General features: G+C 54.6%; 3 protein-coding genes across 3 annotated transcripts; 2 read left to right on the top strand and 1 right to left on the bottom strand.

The window, feature by feature from the left end:
- Positions 1 to 1,333: 1,333 nt before the first annotated feature.
- Positions 1,334 to 2,857, bottom strand: SMAC4_13177 (uncharacterized protein; the record flags this gene model as incomplete). The annotated part of the gene is made up of 1 exon (XM_066091296.1): positions 1,334 to 2,857. One exon carries the CDS (start codon positions 2,855 to 2,857, stop codon positions 1,334 to 1,336), a length of 1,524 nt encoding a protein of 507 aa, XP_065945949.1.
- Positions 2,858 to 3,483: 626 nt separating this feature from the next.
- Positions 3,484 to 5,010, top strand: SMAC4_13178 (uncharacterized protein; the record flags this gene model as incomplete). The annotated part of the gene is made up of 1 exon (XM_066091297.1): positions 3,484 to 5,010. The coding sequence occupies one exon, from the start codon at positions 3,484 to 3,486 to the stop codon at positions 5,008 to 5,010; it is 1,527 nt and encodes a 508-aa protein (XP_065945950.1).
- Positions 5,011 to 5,144: 134 nt separating this feature from the next.
- On the top strand, positions 5,145 to 9,020 carry SMAC4_13179 (uncharacterized protein; the record flags this gene model as incomplete). The annotated part of the gene is made up of 1 exon (XM_066091298.1): positions 5,145 to 9,020. The coding sequence occupies one exon, from the start codon at positions 5,145 to 5,147 to the stop codon at positions 9,018 to 9,020; it is 3,876 nt and encodes a 1,291-aa protein (XP_065945951.1).
- Positions 9,021 to 16,328: the final 7,308 nt, after the last annotated feature.

Consider the following 16,328-nt stretch of genomic DNA (forward strand, 5'->3'; position numbering starts at 1 on the left):
CCATTCTCACCAGGAAGAACCCTGATTTGAGATCGATCTTGGTGTAGAACTTGGCCGTTCTGAGGGCATGCTGAAGCTCTGTGATGAGCGGTATGGGGTGCCGGACGGGGACCGTCATTCTGTTGAGGGCTCGGTAGTCGACTACCGGTCTGAGAGGATCGTCGGGATCCTTTTTATCGACGAACATGAGGGGGGCGCCACATGAGGCGGTGGACTTTCTGATTCTTCCTGATTTTAGCATTTTGTCAAGCCAGGGTTTGAGGGCGTCGAGCTCTCGCCCGCTCATAGCGAAGACAGGGCCCCAAGGCGGCGTTTGGTCGTCGATGATATCGATCTTGTGATCCCAGGGCTGGTGGTCTGGCATTCGCATGGCGGCTTCCTCGCTCATGATGGGGAGGAAGGCTCGAAATTCTTTGGGGACTGCTGCAATGGCGGCGTCAATCTTGGTTTGGATGCTGGCAATGGCGATGGTGGGGGGGAGCCCAAGGACGATCGAGCTGGTGCAATTCTGCTGACAATATTCTGATGAGAACTTGATTTCCTGTGTTTTGTCAAAGAAACAAGCGGGCTCATGTTGCTGCAGCCACCAGTGGGGAAGAATAATGTCGTACTCGTCATCCATTGTTGAGAGCTCGAAGTTGAGGCGGGTGTAGTGATCTTCTTGGTGCCGTAATACGACTGCCTCGGTATAGTATCGTCCTCCCATCGTGTCGACCGCCGCGTTGAAGCCCATAAGGGTGCGGATGTTGGCTCGTTTGATTAAGGGAAGCTTCCAGACGCGTGCTTGGTGAAATGACATGACTGGGATCGAGCTTCCTGGGTCCAAAAGGACGCGAACAGGATGTTCCACGTCGTTATAGAGCAGGGTCATTCGTACGATTGGTCGTGAGCCGGAGTGAGGCTCAGGGCAGGGTTTCTTTCGGAGTTGTTCTGTCTCGTCGTCGTTAAAGCTCAGCCTTTTCAGAGTGCAAACGACGGGGTTGACACCAGAGTGAGGCCGAGGTGATCCATGTGGTGCTTCATGGTGGCCACTCAAAAATCCGCGTCCGAGTCTTGGTCCATATCCATGGTCTGTATGGCTCTGGTGATCGCGGCTGTTTTGGCCTTCTTGAACTGGGCTTCGTCATCGAGGGCCTCAGCTCCCTCTTCTTCACGGTCGTCGTTCTTGCGTTTGGTTGAGACGGCGGCCGTACGTGGCTGTTGTTCTTTCGGCTGGGGCAGGTCCTTGCCGTTGTTATCCTTCTTTGCAAAACATTCCGTGGTGTAATGGCTGTCCCGCCCGCATCGCCAGCAAGGGACTTGGTCCTTCTTACGCTGGTCGATATCCGCTTGATCAATTCCTTTCAGCGCGTCGCGGTTGGATGACCATTTCTTGTCCTTGGCTGAGCGATCGGGTCGTTTTGAGGATTGATTTGGGTCGGAAGGGGAGCGTGAATCCTTGCGAGGCTGTTGGCCCGATTTCGAGTGCTCCGTCCTCGAAGCGGGCGCGCCTTTTCCCATCTGATAGCCCGGGGCTTGAAGCATGTTCTCGTAGACCCGTCCTGCTTCTGACTGCGCTAATGAACTCGTCGTCAGTCTCGGGTACTCCTCCCCTCATCGAGTACATTAGTTCGGTGATCTTGGAGGGGAGGGTTCTGGCGATCTGGTTCTGGAAGGTGGTTCCAGCCCAGCCAACGGTTTCGTTGAGGTCGAGCAGTTCAGTGAGATACTCAGCTGTGTCTCCGTTGTACTTGAGCTCTTCCATCTTCTTCGCGTTCCGGTGTCGTTCTGAGGGATCCTTGAATCGCTCAAGAAGGGCACTCGAATATCCTTTCCAAGTGTCTTCTACGCCCATGGACTGGACCTGACGCGCTCGTGAGTCGTGCCACTTCTGGGCTTTGTCGGAGAGCATCGAGCCGAGCCAGTTGATCTTGTGACTGTCGGTGGGGAAACTGGCTGTGTACGCGTGTAGATACGCGTTGATCCTGGCCCACCAAGGTCGGAAGGAGTCGAGCTTCTTTCCATCGTATGTGGGGGGCTTGTTGAGGTGAATCGGCGTTGTCTGGATAGCTGGGAAGGTGAAGTTCTGAAGGAAGTGGTTGGCTTGGTTCCTAGCATCGTCGTCCGGGGACGCCCCGAAGTTCCTCGGAGGGGGAGGGGGAGGTTCCGGCGGACCCTGTCCTCCGGTTGACTGTCCGAAACGGACGGATCCGTAGAGGTCTGCACGGGTGGCGTCGTAGTTCATACGAGCTTGGCTTGCCTGCATTCTGGTTTGGAGGGTCTGGAGAAGGCTGTCGCTCATCAGGTTTGGGCTGGCGGGGGGATCGTTGACCGAGGAGTAGTGGGTCGAACTTGGGGCTTTGGTGGCGGCGCGTTGCTCGAGCACGCGGCGAATGGAGGCGGCGTCGGGCGCTTGTTGGCCGGAGCGCTCGAAGGCTTCCTGGATAGCCTTTTGGGGACTCTGTTGGACCGTCGAGATCTGTTCCTCGAGCTTGTCGAGGATGTCATTGATCTGGGCGTCTTTGGCGGTGGCCCAGGTTTCGACGTGGCCGAGGACGGACTGTTGGCGGGTGGGTTTTTCGTGACGCGCCTGGATGGCTTGTTGTTGCTTGGTGAGGGCGTCACGAAGGTGGTAAACGGCTTTCTGGCGTTCTTCGTCCTTCTCGCCGTATTGAGCGATGGCAGTCCACACCTCTGAGGCGAAGCGGGAGCTAGCCTGCTGGACTTGTTGCTCCCAGCGGGCGATCTGGGCTTGAGAGGCCTCGATACCAGCGTCGAAGAGGGTGGTGACAGTGGCGTAGTTCTTCCTCAGGATGTCGTATTGTTCCTTGAGGGCCGTGAGGTCTCTGGTGTGTTCGTGCCCTACGGAGAGGGTCATCTCGCGCACCTGGGCGTGAGCCGCCGCGAATTGGTCATGGAGGGTGATGAGCCAGGGAGGGGGGTTGGTAACCTGGACCAAACTTCTGGGGATAGCATCATCGCTGTTGGTCATAACAGTATCGAAGTCGCCTGGGTGATAGAGGACCAGGGAGGAGTTTTCGACCGAGGGGACGGGCTGATCTTGAGGTGAAGCCATTGTGATGGTGATGTGTTGAAGAGTTGGGTAAGGATGGTTCGAGAGGGAAGTAGTTTATCTGTGACAAGGGCAGTATTCTGGGCTTGGAACAGTAGTTCAATTCAGCTGATAAACTACTTTGGTCTCGAAGGCCTTGTTGGTCCTTTCAACCTCTAGAGGAAGGTTGGGCTTCAAGGCCTTCTTATGCCAAAGGGAAACGGTACCTATCTAGTATGTACGGGTCTTTGTCACCTAAGGCTCCAAGGCATCTAGCAATCTGCATACATGTAGGTCTTTCTCGTATGACACCAGGAGTGTGGTCATCTTCCTCCTACAACAAAAACCCTTGGCGCCAAGTGTTAGTGCTAACTCTTGGTTGCCCGCAAAATCACTAACACCACCTAAATCGCCGTTTTCACGGTCGATATCCAAACATTCACAACATCAAAATGTCTACGCCTTCGCCCTCTGGGCCCCCCCAACCACCGCCGCCGGCTATAGTACCGGTTACACCTCTGCCGGACTCCATTTTCGTCCTGCCCCCGCCCTCCACGACGGCGCAGTCGGCCAAGAGAGCCCGAACTGCGGACGAGGAAGCCCGTCCTGCCCACGCCACCACCGCCACCTCTGCTGCTTCCGGCCCCATCACGTCTTTCGCTGAGACCCTCATCTCTGAAGCTCTCGCCAAAGCGGAGGTCTATCGCTCCTTCGCCGCCTTTCTTGACACCGAACTCGCCCGCTTCTCCGCCGTCTCGCCCGCTCACGCACGTGAAGCTGACCGTCTCGCACGGACCATCACGGCCGCTCTACAGAAAAACTCTGCCTCATCTCCCTCGCCCACCCCGGTTACGTCTGACCCAGCCGCCAAAAATGTCTCCACTCCCTCTGCCAGCAAGGGAAAGGGACCCATCTCCTACGCGGATGCTGCCGCCCGCGGTACAGATTCCACCTCCGCCTCGGCTTCCCGCTCCACTCCCCGCCCCAGCCTTACCCGCAAGGCTGCCGTACCCCAGAGTGACGGCCGCGTCTTCCTCCGACTAGATAGGGATTCCCCTTTCGTCAACACAGATGCCTTTGCTATTCGCAAAGAAGTGCAAACGTTCCTCCGCCTCGCCCCCACCGACATCCCTGGCTGCCACAAGGTCCCTACTGGTTTTGCCCTCGTGCCCAAGGATGACGCTGCCCGCCAGACCCTCATGGCCCACAAGGATGAGATTAGTTCTCTTTTTGGTTGCATCCAAGTCGAAGTGCCCAAGAAATGGGTCACCTATGCCGTCCCGAACGTGCCTATGACGATGCGACTCGGCATGGTCCCTGTAGACACAACTACCGCCATCAAGGACGAGGTTCTCGTCCAAACCGGCCAAGAGCCCGTCGCCCTCCGTCCCTCCCAGTCCTACCACCCTGGCGAGGCCTATGCTACCTGGCTTATCTCCTTTGATAGGCCTGTCTCTCCCTTCCGCCTTTTCGACGCTAGCAACGTCAGCCGCCTCGTCCAGAAACGCCGCCCACTGGACCAATGCACCGAATGCTTTGGGTGGCATGGACGTAGAGGGTGCGCTCGCGCTGCTAAATGCCCACAATGCGGACGTACTGCTCACGGAGAATGTGACCGTCACACTCAATGCGCCAACTGCTGTGGCCCTTTTGAGTCCACCCACGTCGAGTGTCCTATGCGCCCGAGACGCCAAAGAGATACCATCATCCGCCCAACACCTCATCAGCAGCGAGAGATTCGCCAGAAAGGTGGCACTCTCTTCACCGAGAAACACAACCGCGCCGCCCCCTCCAACAACCAGGAAAATACCCCCACGTCTCCCGACGAGCTGTCCAAATCCAACAGCTCTGACCAAAGCCAGCCCCCAGCTGATGAGGACATGATAGTAGTCCAGTTGAGCGAGTACGCCTCCTCGGATAACGCAGTCCGTCGTTCTAGCCGCCACAAAACGCCCTCCAAGAGGGCCGACGGCCAATGAGTAGACACTCAACCCCCTCTCGTGATAGCCTGAACAATTCCAGACTGCGTGTCCTTCAGGCTAATGTAGCACGAGCACGCGACACGCACGAAATTTCCCTCCAAGCTGCTAGTGAGGCTGGAGCGGACGTGATTATGATCCAAGAGCCACGAGTGTGGTTCCACGAGGGCCGCTTTGGTATTCCCGGGCATTCCCTCTACGCTCTTTACACACCTGTCCGCACATGGACAAGTGAGACTACTACCCACCCACGCGTCGCCACGTACGTTCGTAGGGAAATGGCAGCAGGAGGGTTCACTCTCGGCCATACCAGAGATCTGCTATGGGTAGAGACGCAGGGTGTCACTTTCGTTAACATCTACCGCCGGTCAAACGATACTTCGGCCCTCGAGCTACTGCAAAATTGGCAACCAACGACAAGGACACTCCTCGCTGGCGACTTCAATGCCAAACACCACTCCTGGCAACCTGGTGCGGAAACATCAGAGAGTGCCACGCGAATTGTGGACTACGTTACAGAGCATGGCCTGGATTTGCTGACGGCCCCTGGTGTTCCTACCCACAACTGCGGTAATACTATCGACCTTACCTTCTCGAACATACCACTCTGCTCAACAAGAATTGCCCCAGAGGCGGACTGCGGCTCTGACCACCAAGTCTGCATTACGGACATTCCTATCCAACCGGTAGAGCCTCCTCGCCGTCGACTGGTCCTTCGTGAAGACCCAGAGGCTATTAAACTATTTGCCGAAAACGTCTCGTTTCTCATGGGTCTGGTCCCGCTCCTCCCTGCAGGCGAGAACTCCCCGGAAAGGCTCGACGAGCTCGCCGAGGCCCTCTGCAACGTCCTTACAGAGGCCCTCCAAATCTCTTGCAGGCCATCAAGACCTGAGAAAAACGCAAAGTGGTGGAATAAAACGTGCGCGCAGGCCTCCAGAATGTTCCGCAACTATCGGCACAACAATCCGAATCCCATCCCCCAGCGGATAGAAGCTCTTCGGCAGGAGTTTAAGAGGATAGTCAGAGAAGCAAAGCAGCTGTTCTTCGATGACCTTATCACGAAAGCGCGAGACGACAAGGACATTTTTCGGATCGTGGCGTGGCACGAGCCCCGCGACCGGATGGAGGCCCCCCCACTAGTCATCAATGGGCAGACCGTGATCGAGCCAGAAGCCAAAGCGGAGGCACTCCGCACGGCCCTTCTAGAAAGGAACAGCGAAGAGGAAGACCTCGAAACTGGCTGGGTACCCACAGTACCACGCCGTCGCCTACCCTGGTCGTCCGTCGTACACGCGGATGAAGTCTACAAAACACTTTGCGGCTCTGGCAACACGTCCCCCGGCACCGACGGTATTACCGTCCGTATGTTGAAAGCATCCTGGGAAGCGATCAAAGACCCTGTCCTGCGGCTCTATCAGGGCTGCGTCGCTACCGGCTACCACCCCCAAGTCTTCCGACAGGCGGAAGTGGTTATGATACCGAAACCTGGGAAAGACCAAACGACGGCCAAGGGATGGCGGCCCATCTCACTCCTGTCCTGCCTTGGAAAAGGCATCGAACGCCTTATTGGCAGGCGGATTGCTTGGACGGCTATTTCTAACGGGGTCTTGAATCCCCAGCAGGCTGGCGCCCTTCCAAGGCGTTCGGCCGTTGACATTGTGGAAGCTCTGTTTCACGATATCGAAGCTGCACTCGACAAGGGACTCGTTGCTGCACTTGTAGCCATGGATGTCAAAGGCGCCTTTGATGCCGTCCTAGTGAATAGGCTGGTCTTACGTTTGCGGGAGCAAGGGTGGCCGGACTGCGTGGTTCGCTGGGTTGAGTCTTTTATGACGGACCGCATGGCCTGCGTGCGATACCCAGGGGTGACCACCCCTATGCGCCGTCTCAGATGCGGGCTCCCTCAGGGCTCCCCTGCCTCGCCCATCATCTACTTGCTCTACACAGAGCCGGTCCATCGCCTTGGAGAGAGCGAAGCACAGCATTTTGGATATGCAGACGACTGTGCAGTTCTTGTTACTGGCACTTCGAACGAAGAGGTCGCAGAGAAGGCCCAACGAGAGCTGGACGCCATGGTTCAATGGGGAGTAGACAACGCTGTTGACTTCTCGCCGGACAAGACCGAAATTCAGTTTTTCTCCAGGAAAAGACAAACTGCGCCTTTCCCAACCATTACACACGGAGGAGTCGAGGTGGCTGCACAGCCGGCAATGCGCTGGCTGGGGATTTGGCTCCACAGCAAGCTGAACTGGAAGCACCACATTGAGCACAGGCTCGCCTCCGCCAAGCAGGTAGTCCGCCACATACGCGGTCTCAACAGAGTCTACCACGGCGCCCCTCCAGGCTCCATGGTGAAGGCTATGAAGGCTGTCGTCCTGCCAAAGGCCCTATTTGGCTCTGAAATCTGGTGGCCAGGCCATAAGAAGCACGCCCTTCATCGTAAACAAGGGGAGTTTCCGCTTGTTAGCAATGGACTGGCGGACCTCGTCCATAAAGTCCAGACTGCGGTTAACATTGCCATCCGCGCCAGCTTACCAGTGTGGAGAACGACGCGCCTTGCCATTCTCTACCGCGAAGCTAGCCTGCCTCCCGTCCCCCTTCTTCTAGAAGCGGCCCGGCGGCGGCACGCTGTGCGCCTCCTCACCTTAGATCCTGCCCACCCGCTCGTCCCGCGTCTTTCGGAACCCCGAATGACGCCGCGCGGCCTGCCTCGCCGCCCTACAACTCTACAGACGGCTGCACAGCTCGCCTTGCCTTTCCCGCGACCTGTTCTACAGCCGCCCGTCTATAACGGAGACACTCACCAAGATCCAGCGCCCACGTCTAAGGACAGGGCTGCCAAGGATTTCAAAGAATGGCTTCTCCAACGAGATCCCTCGGAGATTGTCGTTTACACCGACGGCTCTATGATAGCTAAGCAGATGGGCCCCCCAGCGCACGCGGAGGACCCCGACGCCGAAGAAAGACCAGAGGGCGAGTGCGTAGGCTTTGGCTACGTAATCTTTCAAGGACAAACAGAACTCGGCCGCGGATGCGGTCAGCTAGAACAAGCGGAAGTTTTCGATGCGGAGGCCGAAGGCGCGCGGCATGGTCTCAAGGCCGCTGTGGCGCTCTTCCCGGAGGCACAGGCCCGACCACGCATTACGATATGCCTTGATAACACGTCCGTCATTAGAGGACTCCGAGGAACCCCAGCTGCGTCGTCACAAGCGGCTTTCCTCGATTTCCGCGCCATCCGAAAGGGCTACGGCCCCAGTTTGGTGGATGTCCGCTGGGTACCCGGCCACAAGGGCATCACGGGCAACGAGATTGCTGACGAGCTCGCTAAGGCGGGCGCCGAAGGAGGAGAGGTAGTCAATGAAGGCTTGGCTACCCTTGCGCACTCAAGGCGGCTTGCTAAGAGGGAGGCGCATACGGATTTCAAGGCATGGTGGGCCGCGAACAAGCCAGAGTCTTATGCAGACTACCGGTTGGGGGTCTCTATCCAGCCTAACGACGAACTAAAAGAGCTGGACAGACGCTCTTTACACCACCTCCTCGCGGCCAGGTCTGGCCACGGGGATTTCAAGGACTACCACGAGCGCTTCGAGCACGAGGACGCCCTGCTGACATGCTTCTGTGGAAGCTGGAAGAATCCCTTCCATCCCTTTTTCTGCAGGAAGGCATATGCAGTTTCCCCGGTCACGGGCGAAGCGGCTACGCGGGAGAATCTCTCCCTTGCTATTGGAGTTTACTGGCAGCGCTTCATCGCTAGGATCCAGACCTCGCACTTCTTTTCGTGGACTTGCACGAGAAAGGCATGGCGCCAGACACTCTGGCAACAGCACACTGACGGCGGTGGCGCCGCTGACAACCTTACGAGGTTTTTACGGAATAGAGGGGTGGAGGTTGGCCATGGCCACGATATTGAGAGGGTTACGGTGGACTTGGACAGGCTGGTTCACCGTGCAAGGAGACGGGAGGAGGCCTTGCGGGAGGAGGAGAGCGAGAGCGAGAGCGGAGAGGAGTGATTTTGTCATTTCTTTTACCTTTTCCTTTGTGCTACAGGTTCCGTCATATACTGGCGGCTCGCCCACTGGGCGATTCGATTTTAAGTGTTGGGCCGCGTTTACGCTATGGGCAACACATGATTTATACTGGCAATAGGCCTCGGTTTGCCCTCGGATTAATGGTTTTGGTGGACAATTAGGGCACTGCTCTTAATTTTGTATGCTAGACTCACCGGTGCGGCACGTCTCATGCCCTACGGGAGGCGGAAGTAGACGTTAAAAATAACAACAACAACAACAACAACAACCAGGAGTGTGGTGTATGCCCGTTTAACAGTGTGGCATATGCTCGTTTGACGGTGTGGCATATGCCCATTTGATAGTGTGGCATATGCTCGTTTGACAGTGTGGCATATGCCCGTTTGACAGTGTGGCATATGCTCGTTTGACAGTGTGGCATATGTCCGTGTGACAAAAATAGAGGATCAGCGCCCCAATAAAAGGTCCCGTACTCACTAGGAAAGGGCCGGCCTACAGGTTCCTTCTGCAACAACAATGGAATCTATAGGCGCCACAACACTGGACTTACCATCGCTGGCTCTCACTACCGTCAGCCCTCCAAACCACACAACCGCATCACCAGCTACACACTTATCCTTGTCCTCCACATCCATCTCTACTACTCCCATACCCGCTCCACTGGCCTCTGTCCAAATTGCCGCTGCTTCACTTCCGCCCATTCATCCTCCATCCAACTCCAAACTCGCCGAGCGCATCTCCGCCCTCTCTGCCTCCGAATCTAACAGAGGCTTCCTTGCGAATCTCAAACACGTTGTGGTCGTCGATTCCGGCGCCACTAGTCACATTTTCTGCAAACAATCCGGTTTCGTGAACTTGCATCCCTACACCGGTCCACCCATCATTGGCATAGGCAACGTTGAAATAACCCCCAAGGCCACCGGAACCTACAAGCTTCACGTTAGTAGCACTTCTAAAGAAGGGAAGGATTCTTTCATGCTTCTAGAAGGGGCTCACTACTCTCCTCGCGCCGCCTGCAATCTCCTTTCTGTATCACAACTCGACCATCGTGGTTACGTCGTTACGTTCGGAAACAGCGCAGTAGTGGGAGTCCACGGTCGACGCCTCCGCTTCAGAGGTTTCAGTGTCAACGGGATATACTTAGTTCGCCAGCCTACCAAAACCAACCCAGTTCATCGCCTTGCCCTCGCCGCTTACGCCCTCGAAAAGAAATCCCTCAAAATCTGGCATGATCGCCTAGCTCATCTCGGCGAAGATAACATCCGTCTGCTGCAGACGATGGCCACCGGCATAGGCCCTGTCCCCGACACCTGTTTTTGCGACAAGTGCGCACTTGGCCGCCTGAAACAGGTACCCCATAAGGGTACCTTGCGCAAAGGGAGTCGGCCCCTTGAGCACGTCCATATGGACATTTGCGGGCCTTTCCGCTTCGAGGGTCTCGGGGGGAATCGTACTGGGTCACCATTACAGATGACTTCACGCAGTACGTATGGGTCTATGCCATTAAGACCAGAGACGAGTTTCCTCGTGTAGTCGCCGAATGGCATGCGACAGTTGATAAGCCAGAACATCCCATACGCCACATTCACCTTGATAGGGCTGGTGAAAACACCAGCAAGCGCTTCAAACTCTGGTGCCGGAACCGCCTTATTACGCTAAGCTACTCAGCGGTCAACCAACACGAACAAAATGGGATCTCAGAGCGCCTGAATCGGATCCTTCAGGAGCGCATCACAACCGTCCTAGTGGATAGCCAATTTCCCCGCCGTCTCTGGCCCATCCTACTTCAGACAATTGTCTACCTCAAAAACCGGTGTCCAAGCCGAGTCATTGGGAAGACGCCCTTTGAAGCATGGGAAGGCCGTCAACCTGATCTGTCGCACCTCAGGGTTATTGGTGCCACCGGCTACTACAAATTATCCGACTCAGACTTTCCAGGGAAGCTCACCCCCACCGCTGGCAAGTGTCGACTGCTAGGATACGAAGGCGGACGGAATTACATCGTCCTCACAGACAACAACAAGATTATATCTACCAATAACGTGGTGTTCGACGAGGCCTTCACCTGCATCTCACCCAGCACGCCTGACCTTGCTACGCAAGAAATTACGACCGCACAAATTCTGTCTTCGCCGCCCGCTCCTGAATCAGACACCGCCTTTGACCTCGGTACCTCTGATACAGACTCTATCACCGACTCCGCTGAGTTCACGGCCCATTACCGTCCCGGCCCTCACTCCAAACCCATAAGCCGGGGTAGCTCCCGCGCAGCATCGCCCTCTGATTCAGGGGGAGTTCCCATAGCACAGCCAGGGGGAGACTCTGATACGACTGCACAATCCGAACTCACCACCTCACCAGAATCACAGTCAGAATTATCAGACCTCTCATCCGACTTCACACCGTCACCACCACTGGGTATGCCCCAATATCCACCGTCCTCACCCATACTTGACACCATCGTTGTCGGCGGTGATCCAAGCCTCTACGACTCAGGTCACCAGCACACCGTCACAAGCCACCATCCCGAACTACTGCTTCAAGCTATCAAAAACCCTGACAAGGCCATTCTCGCCCTTATGGGGCTTGCGACACCTCTTGCCCCTGAGCCCGCCAACCTCAACCAAGCCCAAAATCAGCCTAACTGGCTACGATGGAAAGAAGCCATGCAACAAGAGTACCAATCGCTTTTACAAAACAAAACCTGGACATTGGTGCCAAAAATATTGGGCAGAAAGGTATTGTCTGGGAAATGGGTATACAAGCTCAAGACAGGTGCCAACGGCGAGGTCCTACGATACAAGGCGCGATGGGTTGTCCGTGGTTTCGAGCAACAGGAAGGGGTAGACTACAACGAGACCTTTGCCTCGGTGGTCAAACCGATGAGTTACAAGCTCATATTTGCTCTCGCTGCCGCCCTGGATCTCGAGTTGGAACAGATGGACGTACAAACCGCATTCCTGTATGGTGAAGTAGACGAAGAAATCTACGTCGAGCAACCACCTGGTATCCCTAACAGCAACCCCAACCTCGTCTGCCGCCTCAACCGAGCCCTCTATGGCCTCAAACAGAGTCCACGAGTGTGGTACCAAACCCTAGCTACCTTCTTGAATGGCCTGGGCTTCTCACCACTACCATCCGACGCTGCCATCTTCAGCAAAGGAAACACCTATATCGCCATCTACGTTGATGATCTACTAATTGCCGGCCCCAACAAACCCGACGTTCAAGCACTAAAGCACGCACTCAGTCAGCGTTTCAAAATGACAGACCTTGGCCCCTGTTCTTACTACTTGGGCATGGCTGTTACCCGCGATAGATCACGGCACATCATCCGACTCAACCAAAGAGCCTACATCGAAAAGATACTTAAGGAGTTTGGGATGCTCGATTGCAAGCCAGTATCTACCCCAATGGACACCAGCAAGATCCCAGAACCGACCAGCGACCACATCGCCTCCAACTACCTCCGGCACTGGTACGCCAGCGCCATCGGTTCCCTTATGTACGCTATGCTCGGCACTCGTCCAGATACAGCCTTTGCCGTATCCTTCTGCAGCCGGTATCTCGCCAACCCAACGCTCGCCCACGTTACAGCCGTGAAACGCATCTTCAGATACCTCAAGGGAACCATCAACCTCGAACTCACTTATACCGGTGAGCTCAAGGACCTCACTGGTTTTTCAGACGCCGACTGGGCGGGTGACACCTCAACAAGACGCTCCACCGGAGGCTTTGTGTTCCACATCGGTAGCGCAGCTATCAGTTGGCAATCAAAACGCCAGCCCACTGTGTCCTTGTCATCCTGCGAAGCTGAACTTATGGCACAGACCCAGGCCACCAAGGAAGCTATCTGGCTCCGCCGACTGCTCTCGGACTTGCACATCAAGCAAACCCGAGGGGCCACAAGGATCTACGGGGACAACCAAGGTGCACTGGCCCTTGCGAGGAACCCGCAACACCATTCCCGCACTAAACACATTCACGTACAAGAACTCTGGTGCAGAGAACGCCAAGCAGCTGGAGACGTCAATTTCCAGTACATTCCCACAAACGAACAAGTGGCAGACGTCTTCACGAAGCCACTACCCCGCGACGCCTTCCAACGCCACCGACGAGCCCTTGGACTCTTGGAAGCCCCAGAAGGGTCTAATTAGTGTCCTTTCAACACTATAATCACTGGCACCTCTGTACTACACCCACAACGCTCATACAACTCTTCAGGCGGCTGACCCGCCGACACACCTATTTCCATGCTTCAATCCAAATTCCACTCCCGGGCTTGGTCCCGGGATCACAAATCTGTTTTTCAACTTACTTTCACTTTACGATCCACACACGGCAGCAATCCTTTTCCCACTGGGTTTTTACTGGTGCTGACCAACGTGTGTGAGAGAGAGAATCACTGTAAATAACCACTTGTAACCTATGCTTGGATCGAGGGGGAGTGTTGAAGCCATCACATTCTTTGGCGTTTCTGTCTAAGTGGATACGATCCACACATAGCTACCCTGTATATAAACCACGTCGGACTCCGTCCTCCCTGTTCTGTTCTCTCTCTCTCTTTTAACCTAATCAATACACGAAATTCACTCCCACACTCAATGCCACTTGTGGTGTATCATTCCGTTACCTCCAACACTGGGCTTGGAACAGTAGTTCAATTCAGCTAATAAACTACTTTGGTCTCGAAGGCCTTGTTGATTCTTTGAACCTTCAACCAAAGGCTGGGTTTCAAGGCCTTCTTATGCCAAAGAGGTGTGGTTCGTACTGAGGTGCGTATCGAGCCTTGTTGCCTAATGCCTCGAGGTATCTATCTAGCGGTCTTCATATGGATCTTCCTGGTTGCTTTTCACCCATTCTCCTTCTAGCCTCGGCCTCTGTCCGGTCGTCATTGTGACCCAGCAGTCACTGGAGCTGCACGTACGCATACACGGGCTGACCTGTCTTTCATGCACATTGTATAACAGTGCATATCCCACCATGCCCCTAACGGTGCCCTCTAGTCCCGTGATGAAAGGGGAACCTCAGGATGATACTCAGCGCTATCGGCAGTCAAGGCTAATGCAAAGTGTTGAGGTTCTGTTGAGCCTCGGAACATCTAACCCAGAACTGTGGGCAGATGTCTGTTGTTGTTGTTGTTGTTATTTTAACGTCTACTTCCCCCTCCCGTAGGGCATGAGACGTGCCGCACCGGTGAGTCTAGCATACAAAATTAAGAGTAATGCCCTAACTGTCTACCAAAACCATTAATCCGAGGGCAAACCGAGGCCTATTGCCAGTGTAAATCATGTGTTGCCCATAGCGTAAACGCGGCCCAAAACTCCCAGTCTAAGTGCCCAATGGGCGAGCCGGGCAAATGTCCGTGTGACATATAGAATCTACTAGAAGAGGATGACGCGGACAACGACTGGGATTCGACATTGGGAGACGATACCGCGAGCTCGACTGCTTTAATTAGCTCGAGTATCCTCGAGTATCGCACCATCAACGGCCGAACTTACCACAGTTATTCCGTGACTAATACATCGTACTGGTGAGTGATACCTTGGAAATTTGAAGAAGACATTGAAAACTAACGACCGATGTGATCCAGGGGCCCCAATGATCAGAAGCAGAACGAGTTGCTGGATATCTTATGAGTGAGACAAGGCTTGACAAGTGCTAGTGTGTGACGAACCGTTACAAGCACAGGAGTATTATCGCTGGGATAGAACAATAGAGTAACGGAGTAGTAGCCGAAAGGTACTGGTAGGTTGTGATAGCTATTGCTTGCTGAAGATCCAGTAACAAGAGGCCTGGGGAGGCCTTCATTTATACCGGCCTTCCTGGACCTAATATACTGGACCCGTGGACCTGATCCTTCGTCTCGGGTCCTCCCTTTGAGTCCTCCCTTTCGGTCCTCCCTTTGGGTCTTCCCTTCAGGTCCTATCTGATTGGTCATCTAGTCTAGCCTGCATAAGATTCTCTGATTTCATGATAACATTCTCTCGAGAGAACACACACAAAATAAACCTCATACAATCGCTTAATTACGTTGTTCATAACCTCACAATATTTCTTTTTAAAAGCTGAGCATTCTGGACTCAGACTTTAGGGTGCCAATCAATAAATCGACTTGGGCGAAGGTCGTAGCTTTTTATTACGGGATTTACAAGATTGGCAATAGTGTATCAAGCTGCGAGCGTGGCGCGGGTAGGGCTGTAAATCCGAGTGGAACTTGTAAATTACAGTAGAGCCTACTAAGAACCAATCTGGAACGGTCTTATAACTGAGTGCAATCTTGGTATTTGGTATTTAAAAGCTCTAACCGCGGGATCCCGAGTTTTCCAGTGGGTATGGTCGTATGTACCGTTTCAATGCTAAGCTGGAGCTTATATGGCCGCGTGTCTTCACTCTGTTGGCGCTGTAAGGGTTCTACGAGGTATACACACAGGTAGGCCTTGGTGAAAGTGATAATATTCAACAAAGAGGAAAAGGGAAGTCTGTGCTAGTATGGCATGGAGCTTACAGCTAAATACACAAGAGAGGTGCGTATATCGAAGGTGCTAGAAACGCCAAGGTCGAAAATGTGGTTCGTGCGGCATACCCCAGGTGTGACAAGGGCAGTGTTCTGGGCTTGGAACAGTAGTTCAATTCCGCTGATAAACTACTTTGGTCTCGAAGGCCTTGTTGAATCCTTTCAAGCCTTTCATCCAGGCTGGACTTCCTGGCCTTCTTATGCCAAAGCCTTCCTTCCTTCTAATAGGTACGTACATCTCCCTATCGGCCTAATCTGGCCGCAAAGCCACAATGCATCTATCTAGTGTGCACTATTGTGCTTACATATGGGTCTTCCTAAATAGCTTCCTTCAGTGTTCTTCCTTCATGGCCTGGCTAGCGCGGCCTAGCGTGGAGGCAGTGCAGGCGGCAGTTGTGTCGTTGGCTGGAATACGCCGAAGGCGCTAAGGGTACTGAGGGGATTCCGGGTAAGTCGTGCCGTTGGAAGAACAGACTTCCCGAAGGTGAGTGTAGCCTAGTTGCTTGAGACATCCAGCCGTGTGGCAAGGCTTGGGGTTCAGCCGTGCGGCTCTTGGGGAGATTAGTGGTATTGTTGAATGTCCGTGTGACACCAGGAGTGCACCCAGTCGGAGGGCAGGCCTGGCTTTCATAGAGTTCAAGCCAGGCAAACACCCTTAGGCGCCAGCCCCATGACAGGCGCCCACCCCTGGCGCCTTACCGTAACCTTCCTAATCAAGCACTTTCTCCGTGTCTCCCAATCTCAACTCAACACTCCAGGAAAATCATTAT

Source organism: Sordaria macrospora, chromosome 2, assembly GCF_033870435.1.
Source record: "Sordaria macrospora chromosome 2, complete sequence".
Classification (NCBI taxonomy): Eukaryota; Fungi; Ascomycota; class Sordariomycetes; order Sordariales; family Sordariaceae; genus Sordaria; species Sordaria macrospora.